A 16106-nucleotide genomic window follows, 5' to 3' on the forward strand; every position below is an offset into this window, starting at 1 on the left:
GGGGCCAGGGGTGAGCTACATGGCTGGACCAGCCCTGATGATATGGGTGGCTGTAAGGGGAGCCTGGCAGATGAAGATGTTTGCCACAATTTTAAGCCATTAAATCAAACTTAAAAGTCATGTTGGAATGGAACATGGGTTGAAAATCATGAAGTTGGTTTCCTGATTGCTGGAATATTCATTTGGCCCAATTAAGAAGTGAGATGGGTTGGGGAGGAGAATGTCAAGACAACCTTGCAAAGGTGCTCGTCCTCTTCAAGAACAGATGCTGAGGACAAGTGCTCTGTGACACATGTACCAGAGGCTGCCTGAATGCCAGATGGACACCCTGCACCTGTTCAGAGCCCTGTCCACCCTCAGGCACCCTTGTCAGCACACACGCAGGTGTCTCCAGGCCAGCTCTAGTTTTAAAGGCTACACAGATGTTTACATTTCTTTTAAACTTAGGAGGAAAAAAAAAGAACCTTTAACATCAAAAGCTATCTTCATCTTCATATCAATGTGGTTGTAAAATAGAATTTTAAATCTTTTTAAGGGGAAACAGGCAATTGTGAGTTAATCATGCCCCTTAAAAAGATGTGTTAAGGGGCATTTGGTTGGCTCCATCCTTTAAGTGTCCGGCGCTTGGTCTGGGCTGAGGTCATCATCTCACAGGTTGTGGGATTGAGCCCTGAGTCCAGCTCCCTGGTGAGCAAGGAGTCTGCTCTGCATCAGAGTCTTTCTCCCTCTCCCTTCCTCACTGCTCCTCCCCACCAGCACTCTCTCTTCCCATTTCTCTAAAATAAATAAATAAAATCATAAAACAAACAAACAACCAGACGTGTTGAAGTCCCAAGCCTTCCTAATGGTGAATGGGACCTTATCTGGAAACAGGGTCTTTGAAGTCCTACTAGAGAAGGATGGGCCCCCAACCAATAGCTGGACTTAGAAGAATGCTGTGCGAAGGTCCAAGGACACAGACGGGAGAGCACCACCGGAAAGGAGGCGTGTAGGGGAGGAAGCAGCTGCAAGCCAAGGAAGGGGTCAATGACCGCTAGCCCCACCGGAAGGGGGAGAAAGAGGAAAGGACCCTCCCTGCTGCCTTTGGAGAGAGTGGTGCTCTGCCCATACCTGCATCTTGAACTCTGGCCTTCAGAATTGTGACAGAATGCATTCTGGTGGCTTGAACTCTCCGTGGGACCCACGAAAGTTGCCTCCCCACCCCAGCCTTGGGTGACTCCATAGCACAGTCTTTCCAGAGGGCACCCAGGACTGTCCAGTATGGCGTGGTGACCACCCCCCTCCCCCGCATGGCAGGCTTTCTTCCACTCTGCTCAGAAACACAGGAGGCTCCTGCACTATGACTCACAGCCACGTGAGTGGCGCAGATGGACATACATGTGCACCTGCAGCGGGTCTCGTGCTGTAAAACCACACCTTCGATTGAGCCACTTTATTGACTGCAAATGAAGGTGTGTGGAGAGGCCAAGGGATATGCCTCCACCTGCCTAAAGAGCAGCCTCGCTCCTTCCTGTTCTCTGGCGTTTAGGCCTCCTCCCGTCCTGGGGTCCACTCCTGAGACCCCGCTCACCAGAGGACAGCCGTCCTTCGTGCCGTCTTTGGACCTGTTCTTCGCCAACCTCTTCTTCTTCTTGTGAAGCGGCTTGGATTCGAGGATCATTTCTTCAAGTTCAAATGTGGGATCACAATTCAGTCTCCCTTTCTGAAAGCAAGTGGAGAGGCAGACTCGGTCTGTCTTGGTTCCACCCATCCTTGGACATGCCTTCATTCATTCATTCATTCATTCATTCATTCAACACATAATGATTAACTGCTACAGTGGGGTACCCAGCTAACGTGTTGTTGTTGTTTTTCCCCCTGCGAGGAGAAGCAACACATTCACATTCTTGCTGCAGACCTCGCTCATTCATCCCTGAATCCCCCCACCGCCCCCAACACCGCTGTTAACAACCAGGGGGCTCCTCAGTCTTCTTCCTGGGAAGGGTCACTTTGCCGGGCTGAGTTCAGTTACCCAGTGTGAATTACTCACTTATTTTATCACACACATAATTGAAGGTTATGACTCTTTTTTCTATAACTCTCATTTTTAATGATTCAAAATGCCATTTCTGACCATAATCCACTCAGTTCCTCATGCTGGCTGCCTCAGCCCTCAGCTGGAGCAGGCTGGGCTCCACCCACTTTGGTCAGGAGGAATTCTGTCTCCCTGACTTCTGGACTCTGGATCCAAGTTGCCAGGTGGCCGTGGATCACCAGTCCCTTCTGGCAATACAGCCTCGTGGTTATGCCATCCACAGTCTTGAGGTCCATGGGAACCTCTTCCAAAGAGCTGGTCCAAGTCTTTACTGGACTGATTTATCTGCCATCCATTCATTCATTCACTCACTCCCTCCCTCACTCACTCACTCATTCCAATACAGACTCTGGATATAGACTTCCTGAGGTCAATTTCTCACTGAGCAATCATGGGCAAGTTACTCAATCTGAGAACACTACCTACGAGAACAACTTCTCGTAGGTAGTATTTGTAAAGTTTGTATGAGATAATGCTTGTGGAATTTCAGAATAACGTCTGGCTTGCAGAACACTCAGTCCCATTACACCATGATCATTAACCCGTTTATATCTGTGTGACAATCACACATCCAGAACTTCTAGTGCCTCCAAGTTCCATCCGTTGTTCTGGGGTCTTTCTCAGGCAGAGGCCAGCCCCAGCTACATGGGCTCTGGCCTCCAGAAGGGGGGGATGGCAGATGCCCTGTACCAGAATGGCATTAACTGCTCACATAGATCTACGTACCTGTCCAGTGCAGGACCAGAGAGGCTGCGATTCACTCCAGGTAAGGAGGTGGGGGGCTGGCCCGGGGCATATTCCATCAGAAGCAATGCTTAAGTTTGCCTCCCTTCCAGAAGGCAGTTACCAAGACCCTCAAATGGATCAGTCACTGGGTTTGAAGCTGTCTTGAAGGAGGGACAGGAGATGCCAGGGGACAAGGAGAGGAAGGGCATCCCCAGCAGAGGAAGCAGCATGTGTGCAGGTACACGGCTAAGAAACAACGTGGACAGAGGGCAGTCGCTTAGTATGGCTGAAGCAGGGGCCCCCTGCTCATGTTTGTGTGGAAGTGTGCATGAGTGTGAGTGTGCACGCGAGGATGCGAAAGTGTATTTGGGTGGGCTTGGGGGAGAGCAGCAGGTGCGGGCTACCAAAGGCTGATGGACATAACATCTGTTGGCCCCAAGGGTCACCCAGGCATACAGCCTTGGGGAAGGCTCAGCCCTGGCCACCGGGAGACTGTTTTAGGCAATCTGTGCTCCATACAAAGGACTGTGTGGAGATCCCTGGGTTTCATCTCCCATAGCCTGAGAGGAGCAGAAGAGGACCATCAAGGAGGCTAGCATATTTCTCTGGCATATCCAGAGCATACGTTCTGGGGGAAGCCACGCAAGGGATTCCAGAACTCCAGCAAGCTTATTCATTAAAACAGACATTACCAGGGTGGTATTTAATGAGGGATCACTGAGTACCAGGTCCTGCTCTGAATCTTTGGAGGCCTTTTGGCATTTATTCTTCCCAAGCTCTGTGGGAGGGGGGGTGGTCTCTCTTGTCTCCCCAGTCCAGGTGAAGAAGCCCTTCTGGAGCACACCTGAGGTCACAGAGGCAGGAGTGAACCCAAGTCTCTATGGCTTGGGCCCCCCGGAGTGGGACAGCCTGCAGTCCCCTCCAGGACTCAGCTCTGGGTCTCTATAGGTGCCTTTGTATGTTGATTGGCTTGTTGTTTGTACAAAATTCCTAGCCCACTGGTTGTCAACAGGGGCAGCTGTCCCCAGGGGTGCTTGGCAATGTCTGGAGATGGTTTTGGCTGTCACAGCCGGGGAGGGCTACTAACATACTGTGGGCAGAGTTTAGGGATGTGGCTGAACAGTCTCTGATGGGCAGGTCAGGCCCCCACTGAAGAATCATCTGGCTCTAACGTCAAGTAACTGTAACATGGTTGAGGAAGCCTGCTCTCGTTCGTAATCTCCCTGACAACGGGCGCCAAGACTGTTTTCTTTACGGGACTTAACCTCGAGTCACACGCAGTGCCTGCCCATGTAGGCACTCTGTGAGGCTACGCCGGCTGTGTTCCTGGGCGTGTGGATGAATGTGTGGGTGGACGCACACAGTACGTGCGATTCTCCCCCCAAGTGCCTGGACCTGTGCACGCAGTGGGTGTGATTCAATAAAAGAAGGAAGGCACTGTGCCCCCAAAAACCTACAAGGAGAGAAGCCTCCCAGGTGCAATCTTGGAAATAAGGTCCAAATATACACTCAGTCTTGGCATAATGGGAGCCCTTTGGGGGCTCCTGCGGCCATGGCCAGCAGAGGCCTCCCTGGCCAGCTTAAGGGTTTTCCTCTAGAGCAGGGCAAGGGACCCTGCAGAGGGATGGCATGCCACTGGACGAGACCCCCACTCACATTAGGCACAAAGCCGGGCGTCAGTGCCTTCTCGAACACTGCATCCCAGTTCATGTCGGACAAGTAGGGCGCACTCTGAACGTCACCGAGGCTGGACAGGCGGCTCTCTGGATCCTTGGTCAGGAGCTGCGGGCAGACGGCAAACATGCTTGCACGAGCCAGGTGTCCCGCTGACGTCAACGGGGACCCTGAACGTAGAAATCTAGCAAAAATGAAGGTGCCCCTGCTTTTATGCTCCATTAATGCTGTGCTCTGGGTTGCCATTGTCAGAAGTGTCCCCAATACTCATTCCTTTGTCACCAGAGAGGAACCCAGAGGGCAGGCTGCTTCCAGATGGTCACCCGGAAAGGAGCTCTGTGGCAGGACCTGGATTTTCAGCCACTGCGCTGTCCTTGGGGACTAGCGCCTGTGACATGCCACTCTCGCTGATGTCTGCAGAGGCTTCTAATTAAATATAAAAAGAATTAGCCACCTCATCTTGAGACTGTCAGCCTGGTAACGGATGTTCGAAAGTGTAATAAAATTTATCCCTGGACAGCTTTGTGGTGACTTCTGTGGCCTGACAGAGTGGCCTCATTTGTAGCCAAGGGTATAATTTTTAACTTCTCCATAAATAGAATTTCTGCAAATACAGGACGGGGCAGTATAAAAAGCAGCCGCAGAGTCCCACCTTGTACCCAAATGAGGCTTTCAGCTTTTCAAATACATACTGGCTTGTCTAACATGAAGAACAGCTGGGTGAACAGGGAGGGACAGGGACCCTTGACCCGGGCCTGCTACCCCTCCCTGTCTACCCCCGTCCCTACCCCAGCTGCAAGGTCTCAGGCAGGCTGCTGCAGGGTGTGCACCTGTTCCCTCCTCCAGAACAGGAAGGGCAAAGGCAACTCTTCCATTTCCAGTGCGTGATTAAGATGGGACCCAAAGGGATTGGTGAGGACCTGGCCAACGCTAAGGGGTGTGTGGCATCCAGGTGCCAACAGGTGGGAGCTAAAAGTCAGAGCCCCCCTGCCAGTTTGCTCCCTGCCCCTCAGCCCCCAACACTGCAGAAATCTCCCCGATATGCCCAGTAAGCGGGCTGTGGTCATGCCATGTGAGGACACCTGGCAAGGTCCTATCTGCTGGTCTTGGCAGCCTCCTCCTAGGGGCTGCCCCAAAGTACCAGGTGCAGGTTTAAACAGAGATCACATTCCAGTGCCCCATGGGAGTTCCCTGCTCTGACAAGCGGTTATCCAGGTGGTTTAGGCACTGGCACGTGCATAGGGCATCCTGGTGGTTGTAGTTGGCAGTGGGTTCTAAGGACCCCTGACTTCTAAGAATCAAGTACTGACTCTCATGGACAGCGGTGTAGGGAAGAAGAGTTGGCATCTGGAGCTGGGAGAGCCTAGATTCAAACCTAACTTCTGCCCACAGATAGCCCTGTGGTGCCATGGAAGGACTTCGCCTTCTTGAGCCTCTGTTTTCCCACCTGTAATATGGGCTCCCAAGGCTGTGATGACTATGAGGAACCAGCGCACGTCCCAGAGCATGACATTCCCTCAAGCACTGCTGGCTGCTGTTACCATCGTCCTTCTACAAATGACGGGGTCCCAACCACTTGCTGCCCTCCATCCACCCTGAGCATCTTGGGGGATCCCAAGGCAGGAAGCTAAACACCAGCCTCCAAAGGAGGGCACTATCTCCTGCCTGTGCCAAACTCGAGCAGGCTTCAGAACCACCCAGGAGCTGATAGCAAAAGTTTCTGAGTCAGAAGTTCTGGGTGGAGCTCGGGAATCTGCATTCCCAACAAGCTCCCCAATGGTGCTGCTGGTGCTGCTGGCCCAGAGACACACTTGGGAGAACCACTGCTTTATTGTAGCCAATTTGAGTTCCTGGAAAAAAGTCAGGAGAGTTCCCATGTCCTAAAGTTCAGCAACTGGAAAGACCATTTGTGGGAACAATTTTAAAGAGCTGTATGGTTAGGTGTAACTATTTATTAGGGGCTCGTAGTGGAGTGAAAAGAGCCAGAGGCTCTGTTGTCGCAGATGTGGCTGTCCCTTACCTTCTTCAGCAGGGCCACCATGCCCTTGCACCATGTGGAGGAGTAGTGGACGTGCTCCACCTTGAACATGTTGAGTATCTCGTCAATGGGTGTGGCTGAGTGGATTTCATACGGTCTCTGCAACCAAAGGACCAGACAAGGGATCAGAAAGAAGCCATCGGAGGACACCGCCCATGTGGTTAAAACTGTGTAGATGAGGGGGTGGTTTATGCTTTCCCTTCACATAACAGTGGGCGTTCCTCTTTCAGCACAGGGCACGTGGCCCCTCCCCATGTGCCAACAGGGACCAGGCTGGTAGGGTGGTCCCAGAACCCAGTAGGTGGGTGCTCTGTTGTGGTCACAGGAGGTTAAATGAACTTGGCAAGGTCACATAGCCGGTAAGTGGCAGAGGCGGGATCTATGCCCAACAGCCTAACTCCTGAATCCCTGCTCCAGGCTTGTGGGTGTGGTGGCTCTCACCATCCACTAGACACCATGCATCAACTCCAGTCACAGTCCCTACCTGCTGGTGGACCTCATGTCACATTTCCCAGCACTGGCTGAACCAGCTGGGAGTACATAGGGCTGGATTTACCAAAATCTGGGCCTGGCGGGGTGGATGGATGGTGGGAGGCCAGGCTTCTACCTGCCACTCTCTCCCACACAGCAAGAATGCATAACTCTGCTCTCCACCCGGCCAGGTCGGCAGAGGATTAAACCTCCTGATGCATTTTTGCAACATTGTCTGGGCATGTTTGTTTGGTTTGTTTGTTGTTGTTGTTGTTGTTGTTTTTGCCTCTAAGAACCTCTCAGAACTTGGGATGGGACCCTGGGTACACAGATTGGACAGTGTCTGAGCTCTCACCTGCCCCCCACCCCCCCAACACACACAGAGTTTACTGCCCCTCTTCATGCTCCATCTAGCTTCATGGGCCAAGAGGCTTTGAAGTTTGCATCATGGTCAATGGCTCAGGGCTGGAACAGGGAGTCACTTCTGAAGCACATGTGTTCCGCCAACTAGAGAAACCAAGAGCAATGTGTTCATAGTTGTCCAGGTGAACCTGATTATCAGTTATGAATTCTCTGAAGGCGGGCTTGGATGGTACTCATTCCTGTGTTCTCAGGGTCTCAAGCAGCCTCAGCCATCCAGCAGCACACGCGGACAAACATGGAGTCCATCCATCCACAAACACTGACCGGACACCTGCAGGGGGCCAGAGCCTGTACTGGGCTCATGTGCTTCATAATGCATGGGCTCCAACCTTGTGGAAGGTGGCTTCCCAGAGGGTTGCTGCAAATAGGAGGTGCCATATAAGGAGGTGAGTGTGTCTTGAGCCCTGGGTGGGTGATGATTCCCTGGAATGGAGGAGAATCTTTATCTTCAGCAAATGGGGCTCCCCTGGGGAAGACATCTGCCTGTGGAAGTGCACTGTGCCTTCCGATGCACCCACCCAGAAGGGATCTTTTCCTGACCGGCTGCCTCCTCTTTCATGTATCGATAGAATTAGGAACTCCCCCTTTTGCCCTATAATCTGCGGAGCAAAGCCAAAACCTGTGGGCTCCCTGGAAATGCCAGCTAACTAAATATGTTAACATTCTTTGCAAATGCCTTCAAACATTTTCTTCCAATGTCATGAGAGGCGGAGAATATGGTTCCAGTAATGAAGACTGTAGAGTTTCTTCCTGAGGCTGCTGCCTGCCTCTGCCTTTGCAGGACTCCCCTGACTTCACCAGTAACCGCTACCATAATTAGAAATAACAGGAGTGAACAGTGAGAGTGGAGACATCAGTTTCTGGACTCTTCTGGATCGCTTCTTCTCAAGTTTCTGCCTCTGGGGAGACCATTCCTCCCATCCTGTCCCAGCTGTACCTGGAAACCCAGGTGCTGGTGGCGGGAGGACCTTGGGAGATGAAGCAGTCTCACCTCCTCATTTTAGAAGTCGGGACAAGTGGCGACTTTGCCCCATCCCACAGAGATGCAGGTTCTCTGTCCCTGCTATTTCTCTGACACCACCAGTGCCCACCTGGCTGAGCACCTGGCTGGAGAACCAGCCAGTGACAAACGGGAAGGCTTTTCTTGTCATTCACATTGTATTCTGTCATTCCTTCTTGGTTCCCTCAAGGCATCCATCAATCTGCTTTTCCATCCACTTTCCAAACCCGCCATGCTCTAGCTCTGTCCTCTCTGCTTCTGGAAACAGAACCAGACCAGTAAGAGTAACGGTGGTCATCATTATGGTAACCCTGATAAGCCACGAGGCCAACACAGCAGTTAAATATATTCACAGAGAAGCTGGGAACACCAGGTATGGGATACGCTTTGCAGCTTGCCTTCTCAGCCTTCGTCCATGTGGGTAGCTGCAGAGAAGCCCAGCTCCTTCTATGAGAATATCGGCAAACCCGAGATCACTATTTCACCTGTTCCGGAAAAGAATTTACTGAAGCTTGGTTCTCATGCATTGGCCTTAGGATGTGTTGACTCAGAAAAGCAAGTGACATTTCTAAGGTAATTACATGTACTTCTGGGGAAAGTGCTTTAAGCAGCAGGGCACCAATATACTCATTATGAAATGCAGGCGGGTCTCTCTTCTGGGACACTCCATTTACCAAAAAATGCCACTTTACCGAGAAATCGAAGAGAGGGGACGAGAATTGCTATAGACTTGTTATTTGAACTGTTAGAGCTGAGCTGGGCTTTGGGGACCATCTAATCCAATTTTTTCCCCCAAAACCTTTTTACTCCAAACCCCAAACACGGAACAGATGAAAGTGAAGAATACTTCCTCGGGCTATGAAATCTCCAAAGCCAGAAGAAGCATTCTGCAACCCCTGGAACTGTTCAGCCACTTCTGCTGGGTCCTAGAGGTCCATGAAACACAGCCTGAAAACCACGGAACAACCCACATGCTCTTTCCCTGACCTCAACGGAGAGAGAAAACCCAAAGAATGAGGTAACAGAGTCCGTTTCCTCCCAGGTCTTGACTACTGGCACGCTGCTCTCTGTCTGCTTTACCAAGGGACCAGAAGTCAGTGTTCAGCTCAAGGACCGCCTCTCTCCTTCCATCAGTTTTGCATACCATTACCATTACACTCCCTGTTCCGCTCGGCGGGTGAGCCCATCCAGGGGGGTAGACCTAGTTCTCCGAGAGCTCCATACACCCTCCCTCTTTATTCATCACCTCTCTGCACCCCCGACCTTCTCTGTCTATGCGACCACAAAGAGATGAGCTGCCTGGGGTCAAAGGCAAGGTCAGGGAAGGGTCTGGGGAGAAGCAGAGAGATACAAGGCCTTAGGGCGCCAGAGGTGGGGGTTTGGGTCTCCATTCTTTGTCCACACCGAGAGCCCACTGTGCAATGCAATGTGCCACGAGCATGCATTCAGATCTCATTTAGTCCTTTTGGTTCCTCTCGCAGCGGTTCACGAGCAGGGACATTTTGACCCCAGGGTATATTGGACGATGTTGGGAGATATTTTCTGGTCACTGTAACCCAGTGGCGGGAGATTTCTGCCGGCATCTGGGAGGGAGAGGCCAGGGATGTGGCTAACATTCCGCACTACACACAGCTGCCCTGGCACAAAGCATTCCCCAGCTCCATGTGTCCACAGCGCCAAAGTCAGGGAGCCTGTGTTTTGGGCCTGAAATCCCATCCCCCACTTGGTAGATGAGACATGGGCTCACCCCAGATCATTCAGAGACTATGTGGTAAAGCCAGGATGGGGGCCCGAATGAATGTAAGCAAAGCCAGGATGGGAGCCTGGAAACGTGTAACTGCCAAGGACACATGCCCACTCAACCGCCATGCGGCTATGTCCACGGACAGCACCACATTGCCTACCTGGCAAACCCGAGTGTCTCCAGCTGACCTCAGGGGCTTCTACAGACTGCCCCTGACTATGCCCTGACTGCTCTACAGTCAGAAATGTTTGCCGTGTCCGCCTCCGTGGCTCTTCCCCACCTGTACTCACGCTATTCCCTCTAGCAGCTCCTCTGGGACCCAGGCTAATCTGTTCCCTCAGGTGTTCTCCATGCTCCTCTGAGCAGGTCACTAGCACTTTGTCTGCATAGCCCTGTCCCGGAGTCATCGCCGGGAGCATAGTTAACATGGATGTTGGACACTGCATGGGCTCTGCTTGTTTTCTCACCATCCCCATGGTGGCCGTGTGCATTGGCCTCATAATCCCATTTCACGATGGAGGAAGCCTGGGCTCAGATGAGGTCATGCCTGGCTCCAGTGTGGTAAGGTGCTAAGTCAGAGAGGATGCAGTTTTGCTGGCAGGACACCTGGGGCAGAAATCACAGTGAGGACTGGAGGCTTGCTGACATTCATCAGGCACGTGCTGGGTAATCAGCACCGTCACAATGGCTTAATTTTCAAAGCAATCCTGTTGGGTGGATATTACTAATTTTTCCCCTATTAACAGATGAGGATTCTGAGCGCTCGATCTATTTCTCGATTAACATCACTGATGAGGCACCTGGTAGAACCAGGATTTGACCCTGTGAAGTCCTCTAAGATCCCCTTTGTAATGAGAAGGCAACTTTCGGTTGAGTGAGAGGAAACACCTTCTCGCCATTCGAGTGGTCAAAAAAGGGAACAGGTTCTTCCTGGAGATAAGGAGCTCCCTGGAGGCTAAAGAGAACCAGTGAACAGATGGGTGAGCACCTGTCAGAGAAGCCACCTGAAGCCTAGCAGATGTGAGGAGGACAACGGCTGTGCTGAGGACCCTAAAGCCCTTCTCTGGGTCTATGGCCGGAAACCTCTCCTCTCTAATCAGAGGGTGTGGTCGCAGTTCAGAGAGACAAAGGGACCTGTGCTCTAACAGGGAACTGGGGGTGAGGGGGTATGGAGGAGAAGGTGGTCACAGTCTTGAGTCTCTTTCTTTCACTTGGCAGGTGTACAGGATGAGGACTAAGAGTCCACTTTGGGCAGAGAGATCCTACTTATGTCCCTGGTCCAGCCTATAGGATCCACCCAGGCCATGGGATTCTGGGTTGAGATTTTTAAGCCCATTGATGACACTTGATTCTTCTTCTCTCCCTACAGAACATGTGGGAAGAGATGGCTATTTACCAGACTAGAGTACTCCTGGGTCCCTAGCCAGAGGACTGTCCTGATCTTACCCCTTCTAACTCTTTCCAACTCTAAGATCTTAGAACACAGTGGAAAATTCCCATGATGGCTCTCATCTTTGGGAGCTAAGAAGCTCCCTGGATTTTGAGGGACTCAAGGAACAAAGAGGTGGATGAACACTTGTCAGGGATGCTGTCACTGACACGATGGAAGGATTCTGGGGTTTTGAAAAGACAGCCATTTCCACACCCCAGAGATAAGTAGGACTGCATCTTGGTATAGTTTTTTGTTTTTTTTGTTTTTTAACCAAGAGGGATTGTTTCCTGTATGTATAAAAAACCTAGAATTAACTGTTTGCATAAACTTGTCAAAGGCGAAGCCAGACCAGATACTTGGGAGAAAGGTTTATGCAACCATGTAACAGGCATTCTTTCATTCAGTCACTCTGTCACTACATCAGAGTCCCCGGTCCCACTGTGTGCTTCTCCTTCTCCCCTTGAACGTGGCATTTGGATCTCTTAATAGAAAACCCTGTCACATTAAAAAAGAAACAATTTATTTTGGAAGCAGCAAGAACCATTCTACCCTTGGGGCTTTTTGCCAAGTCATCATCTTTGACTGTTCGGACCCGTGAGGAATGACAGATGTTTACCAAAAAAAAAAAAAAAAAAAAAGGCACAAAGCCCACAGGTCCCAAAATGCTATCCCTTAGAAGGAGTTCCCAAACCAGGGCTTAATACATAACCTAATTGCAGGTCCAACCTCCTCCCAAAATGTAGTCTTAACTGGTGTGTCAGGAATTTTTTAATCCTGGCCTGGGATCCTGTCCTCTGGGTCCTCTCCCCACTGAGAGGAAAGACAGATAATCTGAAGAGAAGAAACCTTGCTCTTCCCCTAGAAAGTTCTTTGTCAGAGGGAATCTTCTTCTTTTGCTAATAACATCTTGCCCCACCCTCCTAGAAGAAGCTTCCATTTTGTAGGCCTCCTTGGAGCACCTTGCAACGTGCCAGATGGGGGCTGCTGGACTCATGGATCATTGAATGAAGCCAGTTAGATCTTCAGATTGACTTCATTGATTTTTATTTAACACAGAAAATGTACTTTCTGCTAGTGAACATCTACTCATGCTTGGGGCAACTTCTGGTGGAATGAGGACATCAGATAAACAGCCTCTGGCAGATGCCCATGTCCTCTGGTTCCTTCAATGTTAGGGACCGTCACACTCCTTCCTGACTGCGTGTATCAATGAAACCGGCAGATGGCAAAGGAACCAGCCAAGAAAAGATGAATGTTTTCATTCAGTGCTTGAGAAAACTAAATATATATATATATATGTATATACGTACATGTGTGTGTATATATATATACATATATATAATTCTAAAAACACCATGTATAGTAATTACGCTTTTGAGGAATTCAGAGGAAATAATTGAGACTAAGAGCAGACGATAGTTGTTTAAACTACAGGATGAAAAATAATAATTATTTGCACTCGCATGGCTTTGATGGTTTGCAAACTGCTCTTACCATTCATTCATTCATTCATTCATTTCTCACTCTTTATCACCCGGGCAGGAGACTCTCGCCCTCCAAAAGCCCACCTCCACTGGCCTCAACGTGCATGGACACAAATCACTGTGAGACACTGAACATTGCAGCCTGTGGCTCTGCACTGGGAAGTGGAGAGGCCGAGGCAAGTGACAGGCAAACCCTGGGTCTCTGTCTAGGGTCAGAATGATCCCATGGCAACTTCAGCTCCAAGAGACAGTCTGAAGGTTTTTATTCCCGTTGTACCAAGAAGGAAACCAAGGTTCGGTGGCATTGTTTTCCAACAATACTTGTGCAGAGAAAAATGCCTCAGAATGAGTTTGTCACAATTCTTTCCACTAAAGTAAAAATGAGTGATTAGTTGCCATTAGTTATCCTCAGTTATTAAATGAAATGAAATAAGAACGGAAGTACACACTGAATGTCCCATTTTTATGGGACATCGAGCTATGTATTTGGGGGAAGATACAGAACCAACAAAAAAAAGATGGTTCCTGTATTTAAAGAGCTTCAAATCGAGCTGGAAAATCAGGCAGGCGCACCGCGTTGTGGGTCGAAAGAGGACAGTGTTTGAAATCACGATACCAGGGTGTTTGAACTGCCACAGATTAGAGGCTGACCTTGATGGAAGACCTTCCCCGTGAATATCCATTTCCCCACGAGCAGGAGGAGGCAGCTGGACCAGAAGCTCACTCTGGGCCGCTTTAATGCTCAGGGACCTCAGGCACACGGGCCATCAGAACTGAAATCCAATGCCTTGGACTCCTCACGTGGGCTCCTTCCCAGCCGGGTGGCCAGCCAATAGCACCCTGGTCCGATTTGACCTGACCCTCAACTTCTAGGGCTCCCCGTGTCCCCCAAGCAGGTGCACATCTTACCCAGCCCCGGAGCAGCTCGTAGGCCGTGACACCCAGGGACCACCAGTCCACGGGGTACGAGTAACCGGGGCCTCCGTCCACGTACACCTGGAACACTTCTGGGGCTGCCAAAGACAGGACAGAGAGAAGGTCACCGCGTGCCACAGTTTACACTCACCACCCCTCAGAGAGGGCACATGGGGGTGGGGGAGACAGGAGCCTGACTCTCCGAAGGCAAAGCCAGGACTTTGTCCACTGTGCCATGTGGCTCCTGCCCTCCGTAAGCCACAAGCAGGCATCACAGGAAACACTGGTGTGGCCCCCGGGGAGTATGGGTGCTCCAATGTGTGGGGGAGGGGGTCTGCTAGGGCAGAGGTGGGGTAAGTCCCCTGGAGGAGGGGGACTGGGGGGGCATGATTCCGTCAGCATGAACAGAGGTGGGGTAAGGTCTGAGTTAAGATGAAGAAACCGCACCTTGTAAATGTCCCTCTGCCTTTGGCACCAACACCAACTGGGTCAGGTGTCCTAACAATGGGGGACGCTTAGAACCCATGAAGCCTGCTGCCTCTCACAAGAAACAGTCTTAGGTTGGCACAGGTAGGCTCCACTATGAAACTCTCAGGGTAGGCATAGCCACAGAGACAGAAGGCAGATTAGGGGTTGCCTAGCTCGGAAGGAGGGGGAGAGGGGAAATTGGGAGTAACTGCTTCATGGATGTCCGCTGGGGGAGATGACAATGTTCTGGAACTGGGGAGAGGTGGCGGTCACATAACATTGAGAATGTACTAAATGCTACAGAGTTGCTCCTATAATGGGTAATTCTGTGAATTTTACCTCAGCCGAACAAAAAGTGAAGGCTGGAGGCCCTAGGGTGATGGACCCTGATTCTTCAGAGCACTGTGCTTGTCCTGGGGGATCCTTGGCCCGCAGGTGTTCTAATGTGCTGAATGTGCATTAATCTCATTGCACCACCCCCAAATCCCTAGGCCAAGAGTGTGCCCATGCTCTAATTGCTCGTATTGGCTTCCAGGAAAATTTTGTGAAATGAGGATCCTTTCCAGCAAATTAACTTGCAGACATAATTCCATCTTGAAGTTGTCAGAGCAGGCAAAATCTGTCCCTTGGAACCACAACACGTTGTGATTAAAGATGTTTCAGCTCAATTTTCAGACTGGCATTCAGCAGGCATGGGAACGGGGAAGGCTAGGTGAGGCGGGCGAGGCAGGACACACATGCTCCAATTGGGGCTCTTGGGTTAGAAGCTGGACACGTGCCTCCAACTAGTGGCCAGATTCTAGCTGCCCTGTGACCATGCTCCCCACTTGCTCTGTATCTTACAGCTCACATTCTCCCTTGGGTTCTACTGAGAACCTCTTCACAAGAGCCCCCCACAGTCATGTTGCCTCGGACCCATTTTACAGATGAGGTTCAGAGAGGGACAGCGGGATGAAGGATGTCACACAGCCAGGAAGTGCCAAGCTGAGGTGTGCCTCATGCATGGACAGAGTCCTTGTTTGAAGTAAAGTTCATATTAATATTTCTTTAAGTACACAAAGATATTCTGTTGAAATTAGGGGGAGGTAGGATTGGGAATTACAAGGAGTGTCCCCTTCAGTTATCTGAGTCTTACAGAGAAACTAGTGGGCTATGCTGGGGAACAGGAAGCAGGCCGGTGTGGCTTGACCAGAGTTTAACAAGTTACATAAGCTTCTCTTTGCTTCGGTTTGATGAAATGTGAATAATAAGAAGAGTTTCTTCATTGGGCTGTTACAAGGATTAAATAAAAGATTATGTGCCAAGGGCTCAGCCCCCTGCCTGGCTGGGCTGGAGTGGGTGCTCCAGAAATCTCAGGCATGGTTTTCATTAGTAGAATGGGCATTCCAGTCTCTTCTGTCACTCTTAGCCTCATCGCCATCCATCCTGCCATATCACCCACCATATCACCCAGAGGTCTGGAGACCATCGTAAATTTCATCCAGCTGCTGAGTTGTGCGTGTTTAGCCTCTTGATGTCTGCCCCACCCTTCCACTGTAGATCAGCTTGATGGCAGAGGTGGTGATCTCACCTTTTCATTAAGCACCCTGTGAGCAACTCATTGATTTCTTAGCAGGCACTCCCACCTGGATCCCACTGTGAGTCTGAAACTGAGCTT

General features: G+C 50.7%; 1 protein-coding gene across 2 annotated transcripts in view; it reads right to left on the reverse strand.

Annotated features, from left to right (window-relative positions):
• STK32B (serine/threonine kinase 32B) overlaps nt 1-16106 on the reverse strand; it is a 400430-nt gene that overhangs the window by 18774 nt on the left and 365550 nt on the right. For both annotated transcript variants that reach the window (XM_004770541.3, XM_004770542.2), the window contains 4 exons: nt 13976-14079; nt 6495-6611; nt 4457-4582; nt 1571-1702 (listed from right to left, as the gene is read on the reverse strand). In XM_004770541.3, the coding sequence (XP_004770598.1) occupies nt 1571-1702; nt 4457-4582; nt 6495-6611; nt 13976-14079 (479 nt within the window). The remainder of the gene's footprint in view (nt 1-1570; nt 1703-4456; nt 4583-6494; nt 6612-13975; nt 14080-16106) is intronic.

This window comes from Mustela putorius, unplaced genomic scaffold (genome assembly GCF_011764305.1).
Source record: "Mustela putorius furo isolate JIRA1106 unplaced genomic scaffold, ASM1176430v1.1 tig00000083_pilon_pilon_pilon, whole genome shotgun sequence".
Classification (NCBI taxonomy): Eukaryota; Metazoa; Chordata; class Mammalia; order Carnivora; family Mustelidae; genus Mustela; species Mustela putorius.